The sequence below is a fragment of the Canis lupus genome, chromosome 4 (genome assembly GCF_011100685.1).
Source record: "Canis lupus familiaris isolate Mischka breed German Shepherd chromosome 4, alternate assembly UU_Cfam_GSD_1.0, whole genome shotgun sequence".
NCBI lineage: Eukaryota > Metazoa > Chordata > Mammalia > Carnivora > Canidae > Canis > Canis lupus.
In genome coordinates this window covers 74,147,731-74,168,706 of record NC_049225.1, presented here as the reverse complement: position 1 = coordinate 74,168,706, position 20,976 = coordinate 74,147,731, and the positions used below count along the sequence as shown (strand labels likewise).

Sequence of the window (20,976 nt, the reverse complement as noted above, 5' to 3'; positions counted from 1 at the left end):
TTTCCTCGTCGCCCTTCTTCTTACCTATGTAAGTCACGTCGACATAACGTGGATCCGAGGAACTGCTTCCCATCTGGTTTGTGGCATTTATTGTGATGATGTACATTGTCCATATGGATGTGTGCTTCTTGTTGAAGTAACAGGAGTTGGGGCCACTGGTTATGTAGTCTGGGCATTCATGTGTGAGTGTCTCTCTGCAATGAGTAACAGATTAGCAGTGAATAAGAAAGTAGTAAAAAGAGTTTAGTCTTTTCCTGAATAGATCAATGACACTGGTTTTGGAGATTAGACCTTCCACATGCAAGAACCAGAGCTGAGGAACAGCTCCCCACACTTCTGTGTCCTGCCTGTGTCAGCTGGGGGTGAGACAGAGAAGAAGGGTGCTGGAGATGGTGGAAGGGTTACTTTAGGTCCTCAATGACTCTGCTTCTCATCAAAACTTCTCTTCAACAGGTTTTTGTGGGCTTTGTCATATATGCCCCCTGCCAATAAACATTTAAGCTCTCAATGGCCATGGCATTGCCGACCCAGAGACTTGCCACTGGTCATCTCAGGAACTGTGACTCTCCCCTGTATACACACACCAGGGGCCATGCACAACGCAGCATTTATTGCACATATGTGTTGAATTATGTTTCATTAAAAAAAAGATGAAAGAGGGTAAAAATTGCCATCAGCATATTTCCGATTCCACTAAGTCAGCAACAGAGTAACATGACTAAGGAAGGAGATATTTCAGGACCAGGTGGCTCATTAGGCTGCTTACATTTAGACTTCAGGGTCTCCAAGCAAGACACACCATGAAGTGTGAAGGCTTATTTTATTTTGGTTGCCAGTCTGAGTTCCTGAAATCTATTTACATGATACTCCTTTGGGTCCCAGAAGGGATGACAGCTTTGTGTACAACAATGTGCAATCCTTGGGATGCGGGCCAGCTGTCACAACCAGCAACTGTTTTCTTCACTGGGGAAGGATACAGCCCTCCTGGGCTTTCCAGGATGATTTCATTGTGAGTAAAACAAAATTCTCACACAGAGGTGACCTTGTTTAGCCCTCACAGCAACCTTAGCTCCAAATATGCCCTCTGGAAGATCAGAGATCGTGGATTGGCAAATGCTAAGGAAAAATCCTTACCTTCCTTCGCTTATAGGGCTCTTTACTTTCTTGGTCATGAAACAAGTTTGAAAACCTAACTTACCGTGGTTGTTAAGGATTGCATGATACTCCTCTGATATTGCAAAAGTAAAAATTATTAAAAAATTATAAATGGCACAAGGTTTACAGATAGGCATCTAAAATTAACTAGCATTAAGGAAAGATTCATATGTGACCTTGGGCCACAACCTGAGCTTGGGACAGACACTGGGGGTAATGTAGTATTGTATTGCTGGGGTGGCGGCTGAGCTCATGCTCATGGAGAGAGCTCCTCCAGGACATTACCAGGAAAATGTAGACATGGGCAGTGAAGTTCTTTTCTCCGGTGGCAGGGGCCTTACTCGCGCCAATCCAGGGAAGGGTGGTAATTCTAACTTTGGGCCTGGAGACTGAGAGCAGTCGTGTGGGGCTTGATAGGAGAGAAGAGAACTTTTTACCCTTCCTTGTGGTAAGTCAATGTGTAATTAGTGGGAAGTCCTCCATCATCTCCAGGCTTCCACCAGCAGGTGAATGTCTCCTTCTCAGGAGAACGACATTTAAGGATCTCAGGTTTTCCAGGAGGTGATTGTCCTAGAAAGAAGCCAGAAGCCACTTAAGATTACAGTGCATTCAACCACTGGACCATCCTGCTAGTGACAGAAGCAGACTGATGAGACCAGGTGAGCGATGAGGCATGGGGTGCAGGGGCCTGGGGGTGGGGTGCTCTGAAATGCCAGGGTCAGCATCCGGCAACATTCCTCTGGGGGCTGCCTGATGTTGGCGGGACTGAAAGAGAGAATTGTGTGTGTGTGTGTGTGTGTGTCCCCTGTGGGGTGGAGATGGCAACCAGCTAGGATGGGTGACTATAAAATTGCAACAGAGCACATAGGTCAAGAGTGAGGAGGACGCATGTGGACTGAAGAGCATGTGGCCCTTCTGCAATCCCAGGGTCCATGCAGCTGACAGCTTCCCATGGTGTAAGGGTGACCGTGAAAAGAATTCTGTCCCGGGCACAAGCATCCCACCGACACTTGGCTGACACGGGGCTCTCTGGTGCTTCTCCATCTGCTCACGCCATTGCCACACAATTAACTCAATCTGGAAACTTCTGTTCTTGCCCATCATCACCTACGCTCCGCCTTCAGCTGCTCTCCTCCCCTCCCTCATCTTCTCCTTTCCTTCCTGTTTCCCTCCGCATTTCCTTGTTTCCATTTGACTTTGACCTCTGACCCAGGCTCACCGTCTAACTCCTCATTCTCCTGCCCCCATTCCCAAGTCTTGTTTTTCAGTCCCTTTCGTCTTATAGTCCCCCCTTTCCCCCTCAGGTCTTTCTGTGGTGAGGCAGCAAAGGTCCTCTTGTAGTCCCGTGGCTCTTTTTGGGGTCGGAGGCATGGTACGAGGTGAGGGAGTGGGGGGCTGCTCTCCTGGTCACCAGCTGCCACGATGACCCAAGCGCCGTATCTCATCGCAGTTGGAAGCTAGAAGGGCTGAATGAGGTGACGTGGGAAATACAAGGTCAGGAGGATGGCGCTGAATTTTCAGTTGCTTAATCCCCAAAGCCCTTGGTGAGCTGGCCCCCTCTCCTCCTCCTCGTCTGTCAGGGCCAAAGAGGAGAAGAGTGGCCCTGGGAGGCTGCCTTGGGCTGCTGGGCCGGGAGCCCCTGGAGCCCGGCGACCTTCCTGTTGTCCCGCCAGATGCCCGAGTGCCCAGCTCGGAGAGTCAGCGCAGAGAGGAGAGGTTTCCAGAGGTGCGGGCCTCGGGAACTCAAGTGCTGGGGGGTTCCCTCTGCCTTCTCCTACACTCCTCTCACCCCACCCCCACCCCGATGCTGGCTCCTAGGTCAGAACTTCTCTGCGAGCACCAGATCAGAGGGAGCAAGTTTGGAGGGGAACACGCAGGGGAAGAGGGGCACCAGCCAGAACTGGCCAGGAAGAAGGAGTCCATGGAACGATATGACCCAGCGCCCGGGCCCGGTGGTGTCAGAGGCGGCTCAGCCACCCTCTAGCTCCCGCCCCCAGGCCCACTGAAAACTCTCTAAAGAATCACAGGAAACCTTAAAACTCCATGCCAGCCAGCCCGGGGTGGGGTTGGCCAGTATTCGTAACATTCCTCTTTCTCCAGGGAAAATTTCTTGAGGACACTCTCACCAGATTGAAGTGATTTGTTTGTTGTGCTTTGTTGGGGCCGGGACGAGCGTGTGGGGCAAAATGCAAAGTTTATTAAAAACACCCCCCAACCCTAGGGCACAATGGTGAGCACACTCAGAAGCCAGTTAAGGCAACTGTTGATTATGTGAGTACGTCAGGTTTCCCTATGGATTACACTGGAGCTCTTCTCTCTCTCTCTCTCTCTCTCTCTCTCTCTCTCTGGAAGCTTTTCTCTTTCACATGCCACTGGTTATTCACAGCACCTCTAGGAACCTCAAGAGAGGAGGGCGCAGTTGTGAAATTACAATTAGTCATATGTTCCCTTCAGTCACTTTAGCGGAGACAGTGAAAATTAATGCACTGTCTCCCTCTCCTTATAAAATGCACACAGGGGGACAACCACGTAGGTCCACACAGGCGCACACGTATGTCCACATAGAGCCGGGCTCACGAATGCACACACGCACAGCCCCCCTCCCCGTAGATGCAGCTGCATACACATAGAAGTACACGCGAGCACACACGTGGGAATACACACATACGTGGTGGTGCACACACAGATGTGCACTCACACTGGTGTACGCAGAGGAGCCTTTGCAATCAGATACACACAAGGAAGCAAATACACGCAGAAGTACACACAAAAGTTCTCCCACTCCAAAGTACACAGAGGTGGGCACTCAGAAATAATCACACACCAGCATGCACACTCCAGCCCTGAACTTCGTTTCTCCCATTAGCACAGATGCTAGAGTTAGCTATACACTTCCCACCACACAACAGCAATCCGCTTTAACTCTTTACAGTGTTTCCAAGATTTTCCGCACACGTTCTTTCATGGGAGGTGCAGGGAGCATCGTTGTGCTCCCTTTGAAAATGTGGAAAGCCAGAGAGATTAGGTGATTGGCTCAAGGTCACGCATAGCAGGAAGCCAACAGAAGGGGGACCAAGCCTCCGGTCTGGTCATTCAGACAGCTGCTTCCCTGCACTCCCGGGGTGAGGCTAGAAGGCAGAGCTCAGGGATACACTTTTGCATTCACTGCACTCATTCTTTTGCACTCACTTTTGCATTAATTTCAATGCCCAAAATATTGCAAATAATAGCAGCGAATGACATTTTCATGTCCTGTAACTGCAGCACAAGAGGACTATGTGGACTCGTCACCGTCTCGAGAAACACCCCAGGGTATTAAAGAGAGCAGGACAGTCTCTTTACTTACCATTCAGGAGACTGGTGGTGAGAAAAAGTAGCAAAATGAAAACAGTTCTGGATGCCACACTTTCCTTCATTTTGGCTCCTTTCTCTCTCTACGGGAAATGTATCAGACGTTCACTGGAAGAGAAGGCACCAGGCGACTTTTGTGAAGTGACTGTCTGGCCAGGCACATGCACCACTGTCTTCTGGGTGTTTGCAACTGATCCTTGCTCCTTGCTTAATGTGAATGACAAAAGAGGAGGAAAGGAATGTAGGAAAATGTAACTTGGTTGGATGGCTTGGCTCAGAAGCATCCATGCACACATGCGAGGAGAAAGTCTGCCACCAGAGGTCATCAGATGACAACGTTCAAGGGCAGCCACGGGGCAGCCGCTCTGGCTCCCCGCTCCCATGCAGACCTCAAAGAGAAATGGTTCTCTTTCCACCCTGCGCTCGCCTAACAATATATCACCCATTTCATGTGACACAGATTGCATGCCCTACCAGAGATCCCTTCTGGGAGGACTTTGATCCGTTAGCCAGAAATAAGCCAGGCTGAAAAGTCAACACACTGGGTAAGTACCCTCAGGAGACTTCAATCTGGCCTCACTGATGTCAAGTCGTGGAGGTGGGGGGGTTTGGGGCGGTTGGGTGGAGCTTCCTCTCCAAGGATAGGCTGAGGAAGAAGTTTGCTGGGCTGTGGGCATACCTGCGAACCACACAGGGAACTCCAGCAAGCACGCTTTTGCTTTCTCCTCTTTCAAGAAATGACAAACCCCAGTAATAATTCAAGTTCCTTGGTTTGGGAGAATTAAGTCAATTTGAAACCTGCAGGGCTTGAGAGTTTAGGGCAATTTATTATTAATACTATTATTTTTACCCTTGGAACAAATTTCAAAGTCTCTAAATGTTCTTCTAAGAAAAAAAAATTTTTTTGAAGACATTTGAAAAAGGTTCACTAGTCTTGTTGGATTCCAAAGAGCTCTCAGAAAACAACAAATTTGATGAACTAAGTGTAACTTCTTGGAAACATATGGCATACATTTTGTTTCAAATCTCAGGATTTTTATAAATCAAGGGAAGAACATGGAGCGCTAAGGCAGCCCATTTTGAGACATTTGAAACGGCTGGGTGTTGTCTGACGAGCCCTGAGAACACCAACCTTCACCAGTCCCTCCGGGCCAGAGGTGGTTCCCCGTGTGCTAGCTGGACACCACCTCATGGACAGCTTCCAGAAGGCTCTCTCCCCCTGCCACCACTTCCTCTGACACATACTTGCAAATGGAAATCTTAGTGACAACAGAGATTTGGGGCACCTTGGCACCATCAAGTGCTCTCTCTCTCTCTCTCTCTCTGAAAGATTTTATTTATTTATTCATGAGAGACACAGGCAGAGGGAGAAGCAGGCTCTGTGCAGGGAGCCCAATGTGGGACTCGATCCTGGGACTCCAGGATCACTCCAGGGCCGAAGGCAGATGCTCAACCGCTGAGCCACCCAGGCGTCCCCATCAAGTGCTCTCTTATATTGGGGCTTTTGGTTTAGTAACGGCTACTGTGAGGAAGCCAGTATGCTGTTCTTTGGGGACATTCTAGTTGCTCTTCCAGGATTCCTTCCAAATGCCTCCCTCTCCCCAGGCTGCACATTCTAAACCACCTGCCCCATCCAACCCCTTGGGTCATTCAATTTAAACCGAGTTGCTAAAGGCTCCCAGTGGGTATAACCATGCCCACCCTGTCTGGAGCACTAGCTGTGGGCCAGACACGGTGCTAAGTGTTCTCATCACTTGCATGTCATTTTTTTTATTATGCAAAATAATAGAATAATTGTATAACATGCACTCAGACAGGTAATGAATCCTTAGTACTGAGATGAGAGTAGGGACGGAAATAAATTTAGGTAATTTTGACATAAAATACCAGATTCACATTTGATCTTCAGCATATAAAGCAGAAGGAATTCCGCACACCGTCTTTGCTATAACAACGTTGGGAAGGAGGAGTTAAGATGCTGGATCATGGGACCCTGAGCTTGTCTCATTCCTGGAACATGATAGGTAGTCATCGAATCATTCTGAACACGCACAAAATCACTCAGATATCACAGAACAAAAACTGCAAGTACACACGTAGAAAATCGACCTCCTTTTGGGATGTAGGAGATGTGGATGTTGTCATGGGGAGATATAGCTGTGGTGATGAGGGCAAGAGGGAGGCTACTTCCAGAAGCTTTTGCAAAGTATTATGAGTAGCAGACAGGAAAATCTGAACTTTTAGATGTTTGCTTCCATGGGCATGTGCCTGGGTTAAAGATGCTCAGGTGGTAAATAGGGAGAAATCCCAGGATAACTAATGTCATCACTTGCATTTCAGTTAGCCGTCAAGGCAGCCCCTGAGTGGCACAGACTGTTACCCCCCGGCCCCCTCCTCCCCCCGTTAACAGGTGCTCCTACTGAAGCCCAGAGAGGGTCAGCAAAGTCCCATGCCAACGGGAGAGAGAAATACAGTGAATCCAAGAGCATCTGAGGATCATCTTGACTTGCAGAGGGTCTGTGATGGATGGTGCAAGGATTCCTCCTTCCGTGGCGGGGGCGGGGGAGGGGAGACAACAGCAACTACCTGGAGTGAGCAGGTGCCGAGTCGGGAGAGCCAGGGAGGGTTAAGGGTTACCCCAGCTGCCGGTCCCACGTGTGTTGGGGATCTCAGACACTTGGCTCTCGCAAATCCGGCTGCATTCGGTCTATACAGCCCTGGGAGGCTTCTCTGTCTTGGCAATCTGATGATCTCCTCCTGGCTTGGGGATGGGATTTAGCCCACTGGCTGAGAAAGTTCTAGAATAACCTTTTTATTGAGACTTCTCTGCTTTTTTGGGCATTGCCTCACAATGCTCGAGATCAACATGCTGTAAATCATAATTTTTAGGCAAGGTCAGATGCTGCCCGGGCAGCTCTACAGACCAGGGCTGCATGTGTTTTGTAAAAGAAATGGCTAGATGGGGAAAGCAGGGTGGGGGTGGGTAGGAGCAGACATTGCCATTGCTCATATTTCCTGCTCTGCTGGCCCAGGCTCAAAGAAACTCTCTTAAATAAAGTTTTCCTACAAGAATGCTTTTAGGAAGTATTTTATGGACTAAAAAACAAACGAAAACAAAAATCCATTTCCCCTGGGATCTCCTCAGCTATCCTAAAATCTGCTAATAGCCACCATGTACTCTCTGGGGCCTTGAAATCCTCGTGCCAGGGAATTAGACCTCGTGGTGGTGTTACTGTGTTTCAACAACGATTTCTCAACTCCTCTTGCATCTTATTCCCCAGCAGGTCAAACACAGTAGGGTAAGTAAACCTCCACAGAGAAAGGTAATCACAACTGCTAACTCCTAAGGGAGCTACACTGAAGCTTAATGTTGGTCACGTATTGTGGTTTTTCCCAGAACTAGGCTTATCTCCTGCTTGTCCACTGACCAGTTTTTATGGCTGGTGGATGCGAGGCTAGGGATAAATTTGTTTTTTGTTTCTCTGAGCCTCCCCTTGGCTTCCCAGCCCCCACTGCAAGTGAGATCTTGATCAAGGGCCTCCTTATTGACCCCAGTTGGGGCTGGAACAACCAAAGAGAGTCCACAGCCTGCTTTTAGTGATGGTTATGGGGGCAAATTGCTCCAGATATTTGGACTCCAATTAGGAAAAAGTCAGCCCCATACCTCAGTTCAAGGACACTTATCTTGCTTCAGTCCCCACTAGCTCACTGGACGTGATTATGGTTTAAAAACGCAAGATTCAGGACTGAAGAGCAGGTCTGTATGAAGTCAGCAGGCCCCATACCTTGTCCATGACAAGCTACCTTGCTTCTGAATCCTCAAAGACCCTCCCCCCAACTTTGTTCCTCCCATTATCTTATTCAAACAAATCTTCCCACAATACTATGGCCCACTGTGGTATGATCTCCACAAAATCCTCCTTCCCCATTTTGCTCTGCATCAATGCTGATCCTGTCTAGGCTCTCTTTTCCAAAAGCTTCCCTTCATCACCCTCTTCCATTAAGCCAAGTCTTTTCTACATAGACCAAGAGTTTAAAAAGGGAAATTTATGCCTCATAGCTTGCTTTTCTAAGAAATAAGAGCTATTCTCCTTGGATAGAAAATTAGGGTCACAGTCCCATGGTGGGTGCTGATTCTACTATCCATAGTGGAAAGGGCAAACCATAGGAGGGGAGGCAGTGTGGCTCCTGAGAGTTAAAAATCACAGATCTGAGCTCCTAACATACCATTCCCCACTGTCTACCCACTAGTAGACCCACTGTGTACCCACCATCTGCATATTCTGGCCTACCCAAGCCCTGAACCAATCCTGAATGGCATGGGTCTCGGCTCTACCATTCTGTGGGACTTGCTCCCCAAACCTAAGTGAATGCAGTCCCCATCCTGACCTGACTCATCTGCCACTATTGCTCCAATATTCTAATCATATTTTTGACCCAGAAATGGATCCTTAGAGTCCCTTGACTCTAGAAAGGGACCTAGCATGCTAGACAGTGGCTCTGAGGACCTACCTAGCTATAGCAAGCTCAACTTCTGATGGATAAGTAGGGCCCAAGTCAACATTTGGATTTTTTTATAGATCATCACACATAAGGCATGCACAAACTGTAGGTATTCTGTTTAATGAATTATTGCAAAGTGAATATGCTTGTGTTATGACCAACACAAAGAACACTAACAGCACCCCCAAAGTCGCTCTGGTGTCTCCTCCCAATCTCTACCCCCCCAATAGAAACCGTTCTTCTGACTTCTAACACCACAGATGACTTTTGCAAACTTTTGTACTTTATAGAAATGGAATCATACAACATGCATTTTGTGAGTGTGGCTGACTTCCTTAATTCCACGCTGCTGTATGACTCATCTTTTTACATATAGTTTTACAAAATTCATTTTCACTTCATCTCATTTATCTCCATTCATTTCATATTGAATGAAAGGCCATAATTTATTCATTCTACTCTTGATGGGCATTTGAGTCATTTCCAGGTTTTGGCAAACTATGGGTTTTGTTAAGACTAACAAAGGCTCAGATGGCAGGACAAATACTGGGTGATCCTTCTTATACATGGAATCTAAAAAAATGTCTATCGCCTACCTATGTCTATAAAGCTAAACTTATAGATACAGAGAATAGATTGGTAGTAGCCAGAGGTGGAGGGATTGAGGGGGTGGGGAAATGGGCAAACTGTGTTTTTTTTTTTGTTGTTTGTTTGTTTCAACAAAGTAAGAGACATAAGAAATAAAAAAATTAAAATTTGATGAAGCTCCTGGTTTTAAGTTTTAAGTTTTTTTTTTTAAAGGATACTTTTTTTATTTTTTATTTATTTATGATAGTCAGAGAGAGAGAGAGAGAGAGAGGCAGAGACACAGGCAGAGGGAGAAGCAGGCTCCATGCACCGGGAGCCCGATGTGGGATTCGATCCCGGGACTCCAGGATCGCGCCCCGGGCCAAAGGCAGGCGCCAAACTATTGCGCCACCCAGGGATCCCCTAGTTTTAAGTTTTTTTTTTTACCAAAAAAAGAATGAAATAGAAAAAGCCAGGGACGGCTGGGTGGCTCAGTGGTTGAGCGTCTGCCTTTGGCTCAGGTTGTGATCCTGGGGTCCTGGGATCGAGTCCCACGTGGCTCCCTGCATGGAGCCTGCTCCTCCCTCTGCCTGTGTCTCTGCCTCTCTCTGTGTCTCTCATGAATAAACAAAATCTTAAAAAAAAGAAATAGAAAAAGCCTATAATTTTGCAGCATATAAATTTGATGAAACAATAAAAAGAGTAATAAATAAGAACCAATTACTTGATGAGTTTTGTTGCATAAAATGTGTTTCAGGTAAGTTATTCTGAATGGAGATAAAGACCTATTATAATTATTTATTGGACTTAAATATTTCCATTTTACAATAAGAAAAAAAAATTAGAACAGAAAATAGCATCCATTTGTTGTATTTTTCTGAGCTTACCAGATACCTAGTGAAGAGTATTTTCAGTTAAAAATGGTAAGAGTATTTGCACAATTAAAAATGTTGAATAGAATCAGTTGGAGGTTTCAACACTTCTGGGGGCACCTGGTGGCTCAGTGGTTGAGCATCTGCCTCCAGCTCAGGTCATGATCCCGGGGTCCTGGGATCGAGCCCCACATCAGGTTCCTTGCCTATGTCTCTGCCTCCCTGTATCTCTCATGAATAAATAAATAAAGTCTTATAAAAATTTAAACACTTCTGAAGGTATTTAACATATGAAGAAACTTTGAATTAAGAGTACAGGACATTAAAAAACAAAAACAAGACTCAGATGATAGGGAGGCTCTGAACTCCTCAAATTCTCTTGCACCCCTCTCCGCCTTGGGTTTCCTACCATCAGTGGTTAGGAGTGCCCCATCTCCTGACTGTGAATGCAAGTCAAATTTCAAATGTCTCTCTTGTCCTAAAAATGTAAAAAGTCTTATTTCTTGCGAACAAATTTTATGTGTATTAATCCATTGTTTTAAGTATTAGGAACTGTATTTGTATCCTTTGGGGTCTTCCTGGTTGGGGCCCTTTGGCCACTGGGGCTCTTTACCTGCTGTGCCACTCTGGTTAGATAGCCTGAGGCTAAAATAACAGCGAGGGAACTCCACAGGTACCTTGATTTCCAGAAGCCTGGCTTGCCCTCCCAATTTAGAATGCCAACATTTAGTCTGGCAAACGGGAGCCATAATCTGCTCAGGGTGGGGAGAGCAGCCAAAGGTTGAGATTAAGGCTCAAGATTAAGACCATGATAACAACTCTGCCCAAAGTCAGTGGCCAGTGATTGCCTGGAGAATGAGTAAGTGAATCAGTGAAGCCATAAAGGTGAAAACGCCCCCAAAGAATCAAGGATATAGGATGAAACTGCATACAAGGGAGCTGGTCCTAGGTTAGTGTTATCCAACAATAAACGAGGAGCCCGCTTAGTTTTCTGTCTTTGAGAAGGGAGGCAACAGGCTTTAAGGAGAACATGGTGGCCGCTCTTTGCTCTTGGATGCAGACACACAAAGCTGGGGATGTGGTGCTCCGGGAACCCTGGGAGTGGGAGATGAAGGCCCCAGCTCTCCCCGATGACCTGTTTCTGTGTCCGGAGCCTGGACAACATATTTACACATTTGCTTGTGAACCTTCACTGCGGGACCCTTGCTCAGGTGACCATCCATTATTATTATTATTTTTTTTTATCATGCAACTATCAAGTTTACATCTTACTGCTTCTCAATTTTCCATCTTATTCCCTAGTGTGAGATGTCCTTTGGTGGGAAACGTCTGGCACTTTCCACAAGGGAACTTTATTTATTTATTTATTTATTTACTCATTCATTCACTTATTCAATTTGCCAACATACAATGGAACACCCGGTGCTCATCACATCATGTGCCCCCCTTTAATGCCTGTCATCCAGTTATCCCATCCCCACAACCACCACCCCTTCAGGAACCCTCAGTTTGTTTCCCAGAGTTAAGAGTCTCTCATGGTTTGTCTTCTTCTCTAATTTTTCCCCACTCAGTTTCCACTCCTTCCCTTATGGTCCCTTGCACTATTTCTTACATTCCACACATGAATGAAACCATATAATTGTCTTTATCCAATTGACTTATTTCACTCAGTGTAACACCCTCCAGTTCCATCCACATCAGTGTAAATAATAGATATTCATCCTTTTTGATGGCTGAGTAATACTCCATTGTATATACAGACCACATCTTTACCCATTCATTTGTCGAAGGGCATCGTGGCTCCTTCCACAGTTTGGCTCTTTATAGATCTTGGATACTAGCCCTTTATCTGATATGTCATTTGCAAATATCTCCCCCCATTCTGTAGGTTGCCTTACAGTTTTGTTGACTGTTTTCTTTGCTCTGCAAAAGCTTTTTATCTTGATGAAGTCCCAATAGTTCATTTTTGCTTTTGTTTGCCTTGCCTCTTGAGACATGTCTTGCAAGAAGTTGTTGTGGCTGAGGTAGAAAAGGTTGCTGCCTGTGTTCTCTTTTGATGGATTCTTGTCCCACATGTAGGTCTTCCATCCACTTTGAGTTTATCCTTGTGTATGGTGTAAGAGAATGGTCTAGTTTCATTCTTCTGCATATGCTGTCCAATCTTCCCAACACCATTTATTGAAGCGAATGTCTTTTTTCCATTGGGTATTCTTTCCTGCTTCATCAAAGACGAGTTGACTATAGAGCGGAGGGTCCATTTTTTGGTTTTCTATTCTGTTCCATTGATCTGTGTGTCTGTTTTTGTGATAGTACCATGCTCTTTTGATGATCACAGCTTTGAAACAGAGCTTGAAGTCAGGCATTGTGATGTCCCCAGCTTTGGTTTTCTTTCTCAACATTCCTCTGGCTATGCAGGGTCTTTTCTGGTTCCATACAAATCTTAGTATTATTTGTTCCAACTCTGTGAAAAATGTCCATGGCATTTTCATAAGGATGGCACTGAATGTGTAGATTGCTCTGGGTAGCACAGACATTTTCACAAAACTTATTCTTCCAATCCAGAGCACGGAATGTATTTCCATCTCTTTGTGTCTTCCTCAATTTCTTTCATAAGTGTTCTGTAGTTTTTAAAGTACAGATCCTTTACCTCTTTGGTTAGGTTTATTCCTAGGTATTGTATAGGTTTTGGTGCAATTGTAAATGGGATCAATTCCTTAATTTCTCTTTCTTCAGTCTCACTGTTAGTGTATAGAAATGCCACTGATTTCTGTGCATTGATTTTGTGTCCTGCCACATTGTTGAACTGCAGTATGTGTTCTAGCAGTTTTGGGGTGGGGTCTTTTGGGCTTTCCACATACAGTATCACGTCATCTGCAGAGTGAGAGTTTGACCTCTGCCCATTTGAATGCCTTTTATTTCTTTTTTGTTGTCAGATTGCTAAGGCTAGGACTTCTAGTACTATGTTGAACAACAGTGGTGAGAATGGGCATCCCTGTCATGTTCCTGATCTTAAGGGAAAAGTTCTCAAGTATTCCCCACTGAGAATGATATATTCAGTCGCTTTTCATAGATAGTTTTTTTTTAAAAGATTTTATTTATTTATTCGTGAGAGACACACAGAGAGAGGCAGAGACACAGGCAGAGGGAGAAGCAGACTCCATGCAGGGAGCCTGACGTGGGACTTGATCCCAGGTCTCCAGGATCACACCTTGGGCTGAAGTCAGCACTAAATTGCTGATACACCTGGGCTGCCCTGTAGATGGCTTTTATGATACTGAGGTATGTTCCCTCTATCCATTAACTTTGAAAAGTTTTAATTAAGAGAGGATGCTATATTTTGCCAAATGCCTTTTCTGCATTAACTGAGAGGATCATATGTTTCTTTCCTTTTATTAATGTCATCTATCACATTGACTGATTTGCAAATGTTGAACTACTCTTGCATCTCAGGAGTAAATCCTACTTGGTCGTGGTGAATAATCTCTTTAATGTACTGTTGGATCCTATCGGCTAGTATCTTGGTATTTTGACATCCATGTTCATCAGGGATATTGGTCTGTAATTCTCCTTTTGGATGGGATCTTTGTCTGGTTTTGGGATCAAGGAAACGCTGGCCTCATAGAACAAGTATGGAAGTTTTCCTTCCATTTCTATCTTTTGATAGAATAGGTATTATTCAGCTTCAGTAGAACAGGTATTATTTCTTCTTTAAATGTTTGGTGGAATTCCCCTGGGAAGCCATCTGGCCCTGGACTCCTGTTTCTTGGAAGGTTTTTGGTGGCTGCTTCAATTTCCTTGCTGGTTACTGGTCTGTTCAGGTTTTCAATTTCTTCCTGTTTCAGTTTTGGTAGTTTATAAGTTTCCAAGAATGCATTTCTTCCAGATTGCCTAATTTGTTGGCATCTAGTTGAGCATAATATGTTCTTATAATTGTTTCTATTTCTTCAGAGTTGGTTGTGATCTCCTCTCTTTCATTCATGATTTTACTAATTTGAGTCTTTTCTTTTTAATAAGTGTGGGTAGGGGTTTACCTATTTTATTAATTCTTTTATTTTTTTTAAATTTATTTATTCATGAGAGACAGAGAGAGAGAGAGAGAGGCAGAGACACAGGCAGAGGGAGAAGCAGCCCCATGCAGGGAGCCTGACGTGGGACTCGATCCCGGGTCTCCAGGATCACACCCTGGGCTGAAGTCAGCACTAAACTGCTGAGCCACCCAGGCTGCCCATAAGCTCCTAGTTTAAATGGTCTGTTCTACTATTCTACTTTCTATTTCATTGATTTCTGCTCTAATCTTTACATTTTTCTTCTCCTGCTTGGTTTAGACTTTATTTGCTGTTCTTTCTCCAACGCCTTTGGGTATAAGTTAGCTTGTGTATTTGAGATTATTCTAATTTTTTGAGAAAGACTTGTATTGAAATATATTTCCTTTTTTAGGACAGCCTTTGTTGTATTCCAAAGGTTTTGAAAAGTTGTGCTTTCATTTTTGTTTCATAGTTTGCATAAATCTTTTTAATTCTTCTCTAATTTCCAGGTTGAGCCATTTATTCTTTAGGAAGATGCTCTTTAACCTCCAAGTACTTGAGTTTCTTCCAAATTTCCTCTTGTGATGGAGTTCAGGTTTCAAAGCACTGTGGCCTGAAAATATGCAGGGTATAACCCCAATCTTTTGGTGTCAGTTGAGACTTGATTTATGACCCAGTATGTGGTCTATCTGAAGAAAATTCCATGTACAGTGGAGAAGAATGTATATTCTGTTACATTAGAACAGGATGCTCTCTATATATCTGTGAAGTCCATCTGGTCCAGTGTGTCATTCAAAGCCCATGGGATCCCTGGATGGCTCAGTGGTTTAGCGCCTGCCTTTGGCCCAGGGTGTGATCCTGGAGACCTGGTATCAAGTCCCACATCAGGCTCCACGCATGGATCCTGCTTCTCCCTCTGCCTGTGTCTTTGCCTCTCTCTGTGGGTCTCTTATGAATAAATAAATAAAATCTTTAAAAACAAAAAAACAAAGCCCTTGTTTCTTTGTTGATCTTCTGCTTCTATGATCTTTCCATTGCTGTGAGTGGGGTGTTGAATTCTCCTACAGTTAATGTATTATTATCTGCATGTTTCTTTACTTTGGTTATTAACTGGTTGATATAACTGGCTACTCTCAAATTAGAAGCATATATATTTATAATTGTTAGATGTTCTTGTTGGATAGGCGCTTTAAATATGCTATTGTGTTCCTCTTCATCTCTTATTACAGTCTTTGGTTTAAAATCTAATTCTTCTGATATGAGGATCACTACTCCCACTTTATTTTGAGGTCCATTTGTATAGTAAATGGTTCTCCATCACCTCATTTTCAGTCTGAAGGTGTCTTTAGGTCTAAAACGAGTCTCTTATAGATAGCATATGGATGGGTCTTGCTTCTTTTTTATCCAATCTGATACCCTGTGTCTTTTGACTGGAGCATTTAATCCATTCACGTTTGTAGTAACTATTGAAAATGTGAATTTAGTGCCACTGTATTATCTGTACTAGCTCTGTTTCTGCAGATTGTCTCTGTTTCTTTGGGCTCCTTCTTTGCTTACAGTATGCCCCTTAATATTTCTTGCAGGAGTGGCTTGGTGGTCACATATTCTTTCAGTTTCTGTTTGTCCTAGAACTCTTTACCTCTCCTTCCATTCTTAATGACAGCTTTGCTTGATCAAGTATTCTTGGCTGCATGTTCTTCTCATTTAGTACCCCGAATATATCATGCCAGCACTTTCTAGCCTGCCAGGTCTCTGTGGAGAGGTCTGCTGTCATTCTAATATTTCTCCCTCTTTGTTAGGAATGTCTTGTCTCGGGCTGCTTTCAGGATTTTCTCTTTTTCTCTGGAATTTGCAAGCTTCACTATTATATGTCAGTGTGTTGATCTATTTTTATTGATTTTGGGAGGGGTCCTCTCTACTTCTTGGATATGAATGCCTGTTTCCTTCCTCAGATTAGGGAAGTTCTTAGCTATGATTTGCTTAAATATACCTTCTGGCTCTCTCTCTCCTTGTGCCCTCAGGAATTCCAATAAGGATGTTATTTTTTTTTTCAAACCATCATTATTTCTTGGAGCCTTTCCTTATGAGCTCTTTGTTGTCTTTTTGTCTCTTTTTCTCACTTCCTTTCTTACCATCAACTTGTCTTCTATGTCACTTATTCTTTCTTCTGCCTCATTTACTCTAGTTGTTAGAACATCTAGTTTAGACTGCACCTCAGAGTATTTCTGATTTTGGCCTGATTACATCTCATTTCTGCAGTAAGAGATTCTAGAGTCTTTCATGCTTTTTTCAAGCCCAACTAGTAACTCTAATGATTGTTATCCTGAACTCCACCTATGACATTTTACTTAAGTCCATATCCATTAGATCTGTTGCAGAGAGTATTATCTCTGGTTCTTTCTTTTGTTGTGAATTCCTTCTTTATAGTCATTTTGTTCCATGAAGAATGGCTGTATGAATGAGCAGGGTCAAAAATGTCAACCATGACCCAAGCAAAATACACACTTATGAAAAATGGTCACTTTTCTATTTGTAGAGTTCCAGCCATTCTTTCCTTATGTCTCAGGTTGAATTCATAGGTGTTCAGGATGGTTTGATAGTTATCTAGCAAAATTAAGGGGACCAGATGAAAAGAAGACCCTTACTCTTCCACAATCTTGCCTCTTCTTTCCAGGAACTACTTTTATACAAAATGACCATCCTATGAGAGTACAGCATTGTAGTCAGAACACCATGGCTGTGTGAAAGTTATGAGAAACAGTACAGAGACTGATATAAACTGTCCACCTCTGAGAGCAGACACCCTCCCTCCCTCCTCTCCCATGACCCCCAGAGGTGCCACTGAGGGGGAACTTGGTGGAGCCCCAAGATGCAAAAGGTTGGCAGAGGCAGCATTTGTCCAAATTGGAGCTGACTCTGGATTGGTACCACATATGGGACTTCAATAGAAAGATCTCCTGGCTCCGGACCCAGATGGGGTAAACTTATATGCTGTCATGTATGCAGCTTTGCACTGGAGTCACTTTTAATAAAACAGAGTCTGAATCCATCTCTGTGGCTCGAGGCATTGTGCATGGGCCGACACAGCTTCCCAGCAGCATCTCCAACTTGGGGGAGACTGGTTTTCACATGACCTGCCTGGCTTGAAGGCCAGAATAACATGTGGGTGAGCTGCAGTCCTCCCTGGCAAGGGCACACTTTAGGCAGAGGGTGCAAAACAGATGTTGGCCTATTTTCAGAGTAACTAGTTTCTCATGAGATCATCAATCAACTAATAACATTTTTAAAAACACCATAAGTTGTAGATTATGTCTTACATAGCTGTTTCACAGAAATCTTTTTAATAAAAATTTTACTTATTTGAGAGAGAGAGAGAGAGAGAGAGAGAGAGAATCCTCAATCAGACTCTCTGCTGAGTGTGGAGCCCAATACGAGGCTTGATTCCAGGACCCTGAGATCATGACCTGTGCAGAAACCAAGAGTTGGAGGCTTAACTAACTGAGCCACCCAGACACCCCAGAAATGATTGGTTTTCAACCCAGAATTTGCATTAGGACAATGTAGGGAACTTCTTAAAAGTACCCATTCCTGTGACCTTGTCACTAGAGATTCTGATTAACTGGTTGAGGATTGGGCCTAGCCATACACAGGCATTTTTAAAAGGCCCTCTGGAACATTCCAGTGTGAAGTGAAAGTGGGAAAGCATTAACTGGCACAAGGTCATCTAACACATGCAACACCTCTGCTAAGAGGCTCCATTTGAAAGGAGAGGAAACTGAGGCTCAGAGGGGTAATGGGCTATGTCCACTATCACTCAGTGTAGAAGACAGAGCAAAAACGAGAATCCAGTCTGTAGACTCTGAGTTCTGCCTCAAATTAGTAACAACATCAAAGATCAAATGACAAACAAACCTTTTATCTAGATGGTTATAGTTTACAAAGCACTTTGCACTTTCTCATCATCATATTTTATTTTTACAATAATCCTGTGCAGGGACGCCTGGGTGGCTCAGCAGTTGAGCATCTGTCTTCAGCTCAAGGTGTCATGCCAGGGTCCTGGGATCGAGTTCTTCATTGGGTTCCTCACAGGGAGCCTGCTTCTCTCTCTGCCCATGTCTCTGCCTCTCTCTCTGTGTTTCTCATGAATAAAGAAATAAAATCTAAAAAAAAAAAAAAAATCCTGTGCAGTGGGCAGGTGACTATCGTTACTACTCATTGCTACTGCTACTACATCATTGTTCCCATTTCAAATATGAGAAAACTGAAGCTCAAAGGGGTAAGTAGTTTAAACCAACAACCCTATCTTAAAAGCCTCCAGTGTGCTCAAAATGTGTGGTGATAAAACTGGCAAACCCTCATACAGGACACACTACATTCCTCTCCCTCATAACAAGCCTGAGGTGCTGAGGTGCAAGGACTGTTAATAATATATCCATTTTACAGATGAGGACACTGGGGGCCAGAGAGGCTCCATGAGTTGACCAAGGTCGCATAGCCTGTAAAATGGATATAGTTGGTCAGCAGTTAGGCTCTGAGATCTGTATTGTTAACCACGTGCCATGGCCACCAGAGGTCCCTGGGGCTGTGGGTTCCGAGCCCTTCAAGGGGGCCCATTACCTGATAAAGGTCTCCCTCCTTCCCCTACACACAGGTGGCTCTGGTGCTGGCTGCCATGGGGATGCAGGGATGGTCTGTCAATAGGAGTGGATGTTCCTGGATCACTGCTTCTAGAGTGTTCTAAGCAGCATTGCCCATACCAGATATAATGGGTCAAACAAAGGTTTTGGAGGGCAGGGCCTAGAAAATGACATTTTTTAAAATTAAAAAAAAATTACTGAAATATAATTAGCATATAACATTATATAAGTTTAAGGTGTATATCATGCTGATTTGACACATTTCTGTATCACCATATGCCCACCACACTGCCATCACGTCACGTTGATGGGAACAATTAAGACCTGGTCTCTTAGCAGCTTTGAAGTTTGTAGCACAGCACTGTCAGCTACAGTCACTACGCTCCGCATTAGATCTCTAGGACGTGTTTATCTACTGGTTGCAAGTTTGTACTAGAAGGGGCATTTTTAAATGTTTTGTTGCTTTAAAAAATATTTTCTCATTTGAGAAGAGTTGACACACAATGTTATATAAGTTTCAGGTGTACAGCGCAGTGATTCAGCATCTCCAGATGTTTCGCTCTGCCCAGCACAAGGGTAGCTACCGTCTGTCACTGTGGGATGCTATTATAATACCCATCACTATACTCCCTATGTTGTGCCTTTTACAGAAGGGGCACTTGCAACAAGCACTCGGGTGGTTCTTCTGCAAGCTGATGTTTGAAAGACCTAGCTCTAGCAGAAAGAGGTGGAGAAGGAAGATAGTGATGGTGAAGGGAGAATTGGCCGCTTCTCCACCCTCTCGGCCTAGAAGGGGCATTCTCCTGGGGAAAGACCTGGGCTGGGGAGGGCTCAGGGAATTTCCTGTGAGGAGGGCTCTGGAGCTGTGACTTCAAGGGGACTCTCTGCAGGGGTGCGTGGTGCGTGCACCCAGCTACCACAGAGGGCAACTGTTAAGTTTTCAGGAATGCTGTAAGCCAGGTGGCTCCAGGCTGGTAGCCTGAACTCAGCCATAGGGAGCCTACGTATTTGTACTACGGGAATTGGCAAATGGCACAATTCAGGTTTTTCTTATTTCTTCTTTTTTCCTTGGGGCAGGGGGCAATTGTTAAACATTTCCAGCACACCCCCACTGTGGATCCAGCCCTCTGGACTCAGTGCTCACACATGGAAAAGGAGGACATGGGAGTCAAACTTTGAGGCCAGCTTCATGCAAGTTCACACACACAGCACCCTCTGACCGGGAGATGCCCTGTGAGCCCAGACTCCTTCCCTTCCTCCATTTCCATTCACGGAGATGGGGCCCCTTCTTCCTCTTCTACTTCCTGCTCCTGTGCTGACTTCCCCTGGTCCTCCTGGGCCCCTGCTTGGGCCTTGCCCATTGCTGGCTCTGCATGTTAATGCTTCAAGGGGTTTTTGTTCAACTGCATCAGAGATGCGGGGGAAGGGGGAGGCAAACTGTTAATTAATCAGTTTTCTAAACCAAAATAAAAATAAAACAAACACAAAAGCCTAACCATAACTTAGAGAAATGAAGAAACAAACAACACCCTCAGCCCACCTCGGCTTTCCTAAGTGTGCCTCCTACATAGCCTGGGACTTCTGCAATAAGATGTTGTAATGTATGTCTACTCACATAGCCTAGAGAATGCCCTGACCTACCTGGCTACCTCTGCCCACAGATTTCCACGGCTGGGGCCTTTGGAGCCCTACCTGTGGGTACTGGGAAAAATGTCCATCCAGTGGGAGAGCCCAAGGAGGCCTCGCATGGGTCTTGCCCTGTGCCCTGGTTCTGTAATTTGCCTTGTCAATTGTGAAGACTAATTCTTCTGTGACCAGGGCCAGCAGATTCTGGTCCTCACAGCTCAGCCTATTGCCTGCCCTCTT

The 20,976-nt window shown here is 44.7% G+C and overlaps 1 protein-coding gene across 10 annotated transcripts in view; it reads right to left on the bottom strand.

Annotated features, from left to right (window-relative positions):
- Positions 1–20,976, bottom strand: part of PRLR (prolactin receptor) — a 166,369-nt gene that overhangs the window by 17,714 nt on the left and 127,679 nt on the right. For 3 of the 10 annotated variants that reach the window (XM_038535349.1, XM_038535352.1, XM_038535350.1), the window contains 3 exons: positions 4,502–4,614; positions 1,593–1,725; positions 25–194 (listed from right to left, as the gene is read on the bottom strand). In XM_038535349.1, coding sequence (XP_038391277.1) covers positions 25–194; positions 1,593–1,725; positions 4,502–4,571 — 373 coding nt within the window. In that variant the 5' untranslated portion in view covers positions 4,572–4,614. Of the gene's footprint in view, positions 1–24; positions 195–1,592; positions 1,726–2,374; positions 2,616–4,501; positions 4,714–19,090; positions 19,271–20,976 lie in introns of those variants that run through there. The other 7 variants (XM_038535353.1, XM_038535355.1, XM_038535354.1 and 4 more) reach the window with 4 other exon arrangements.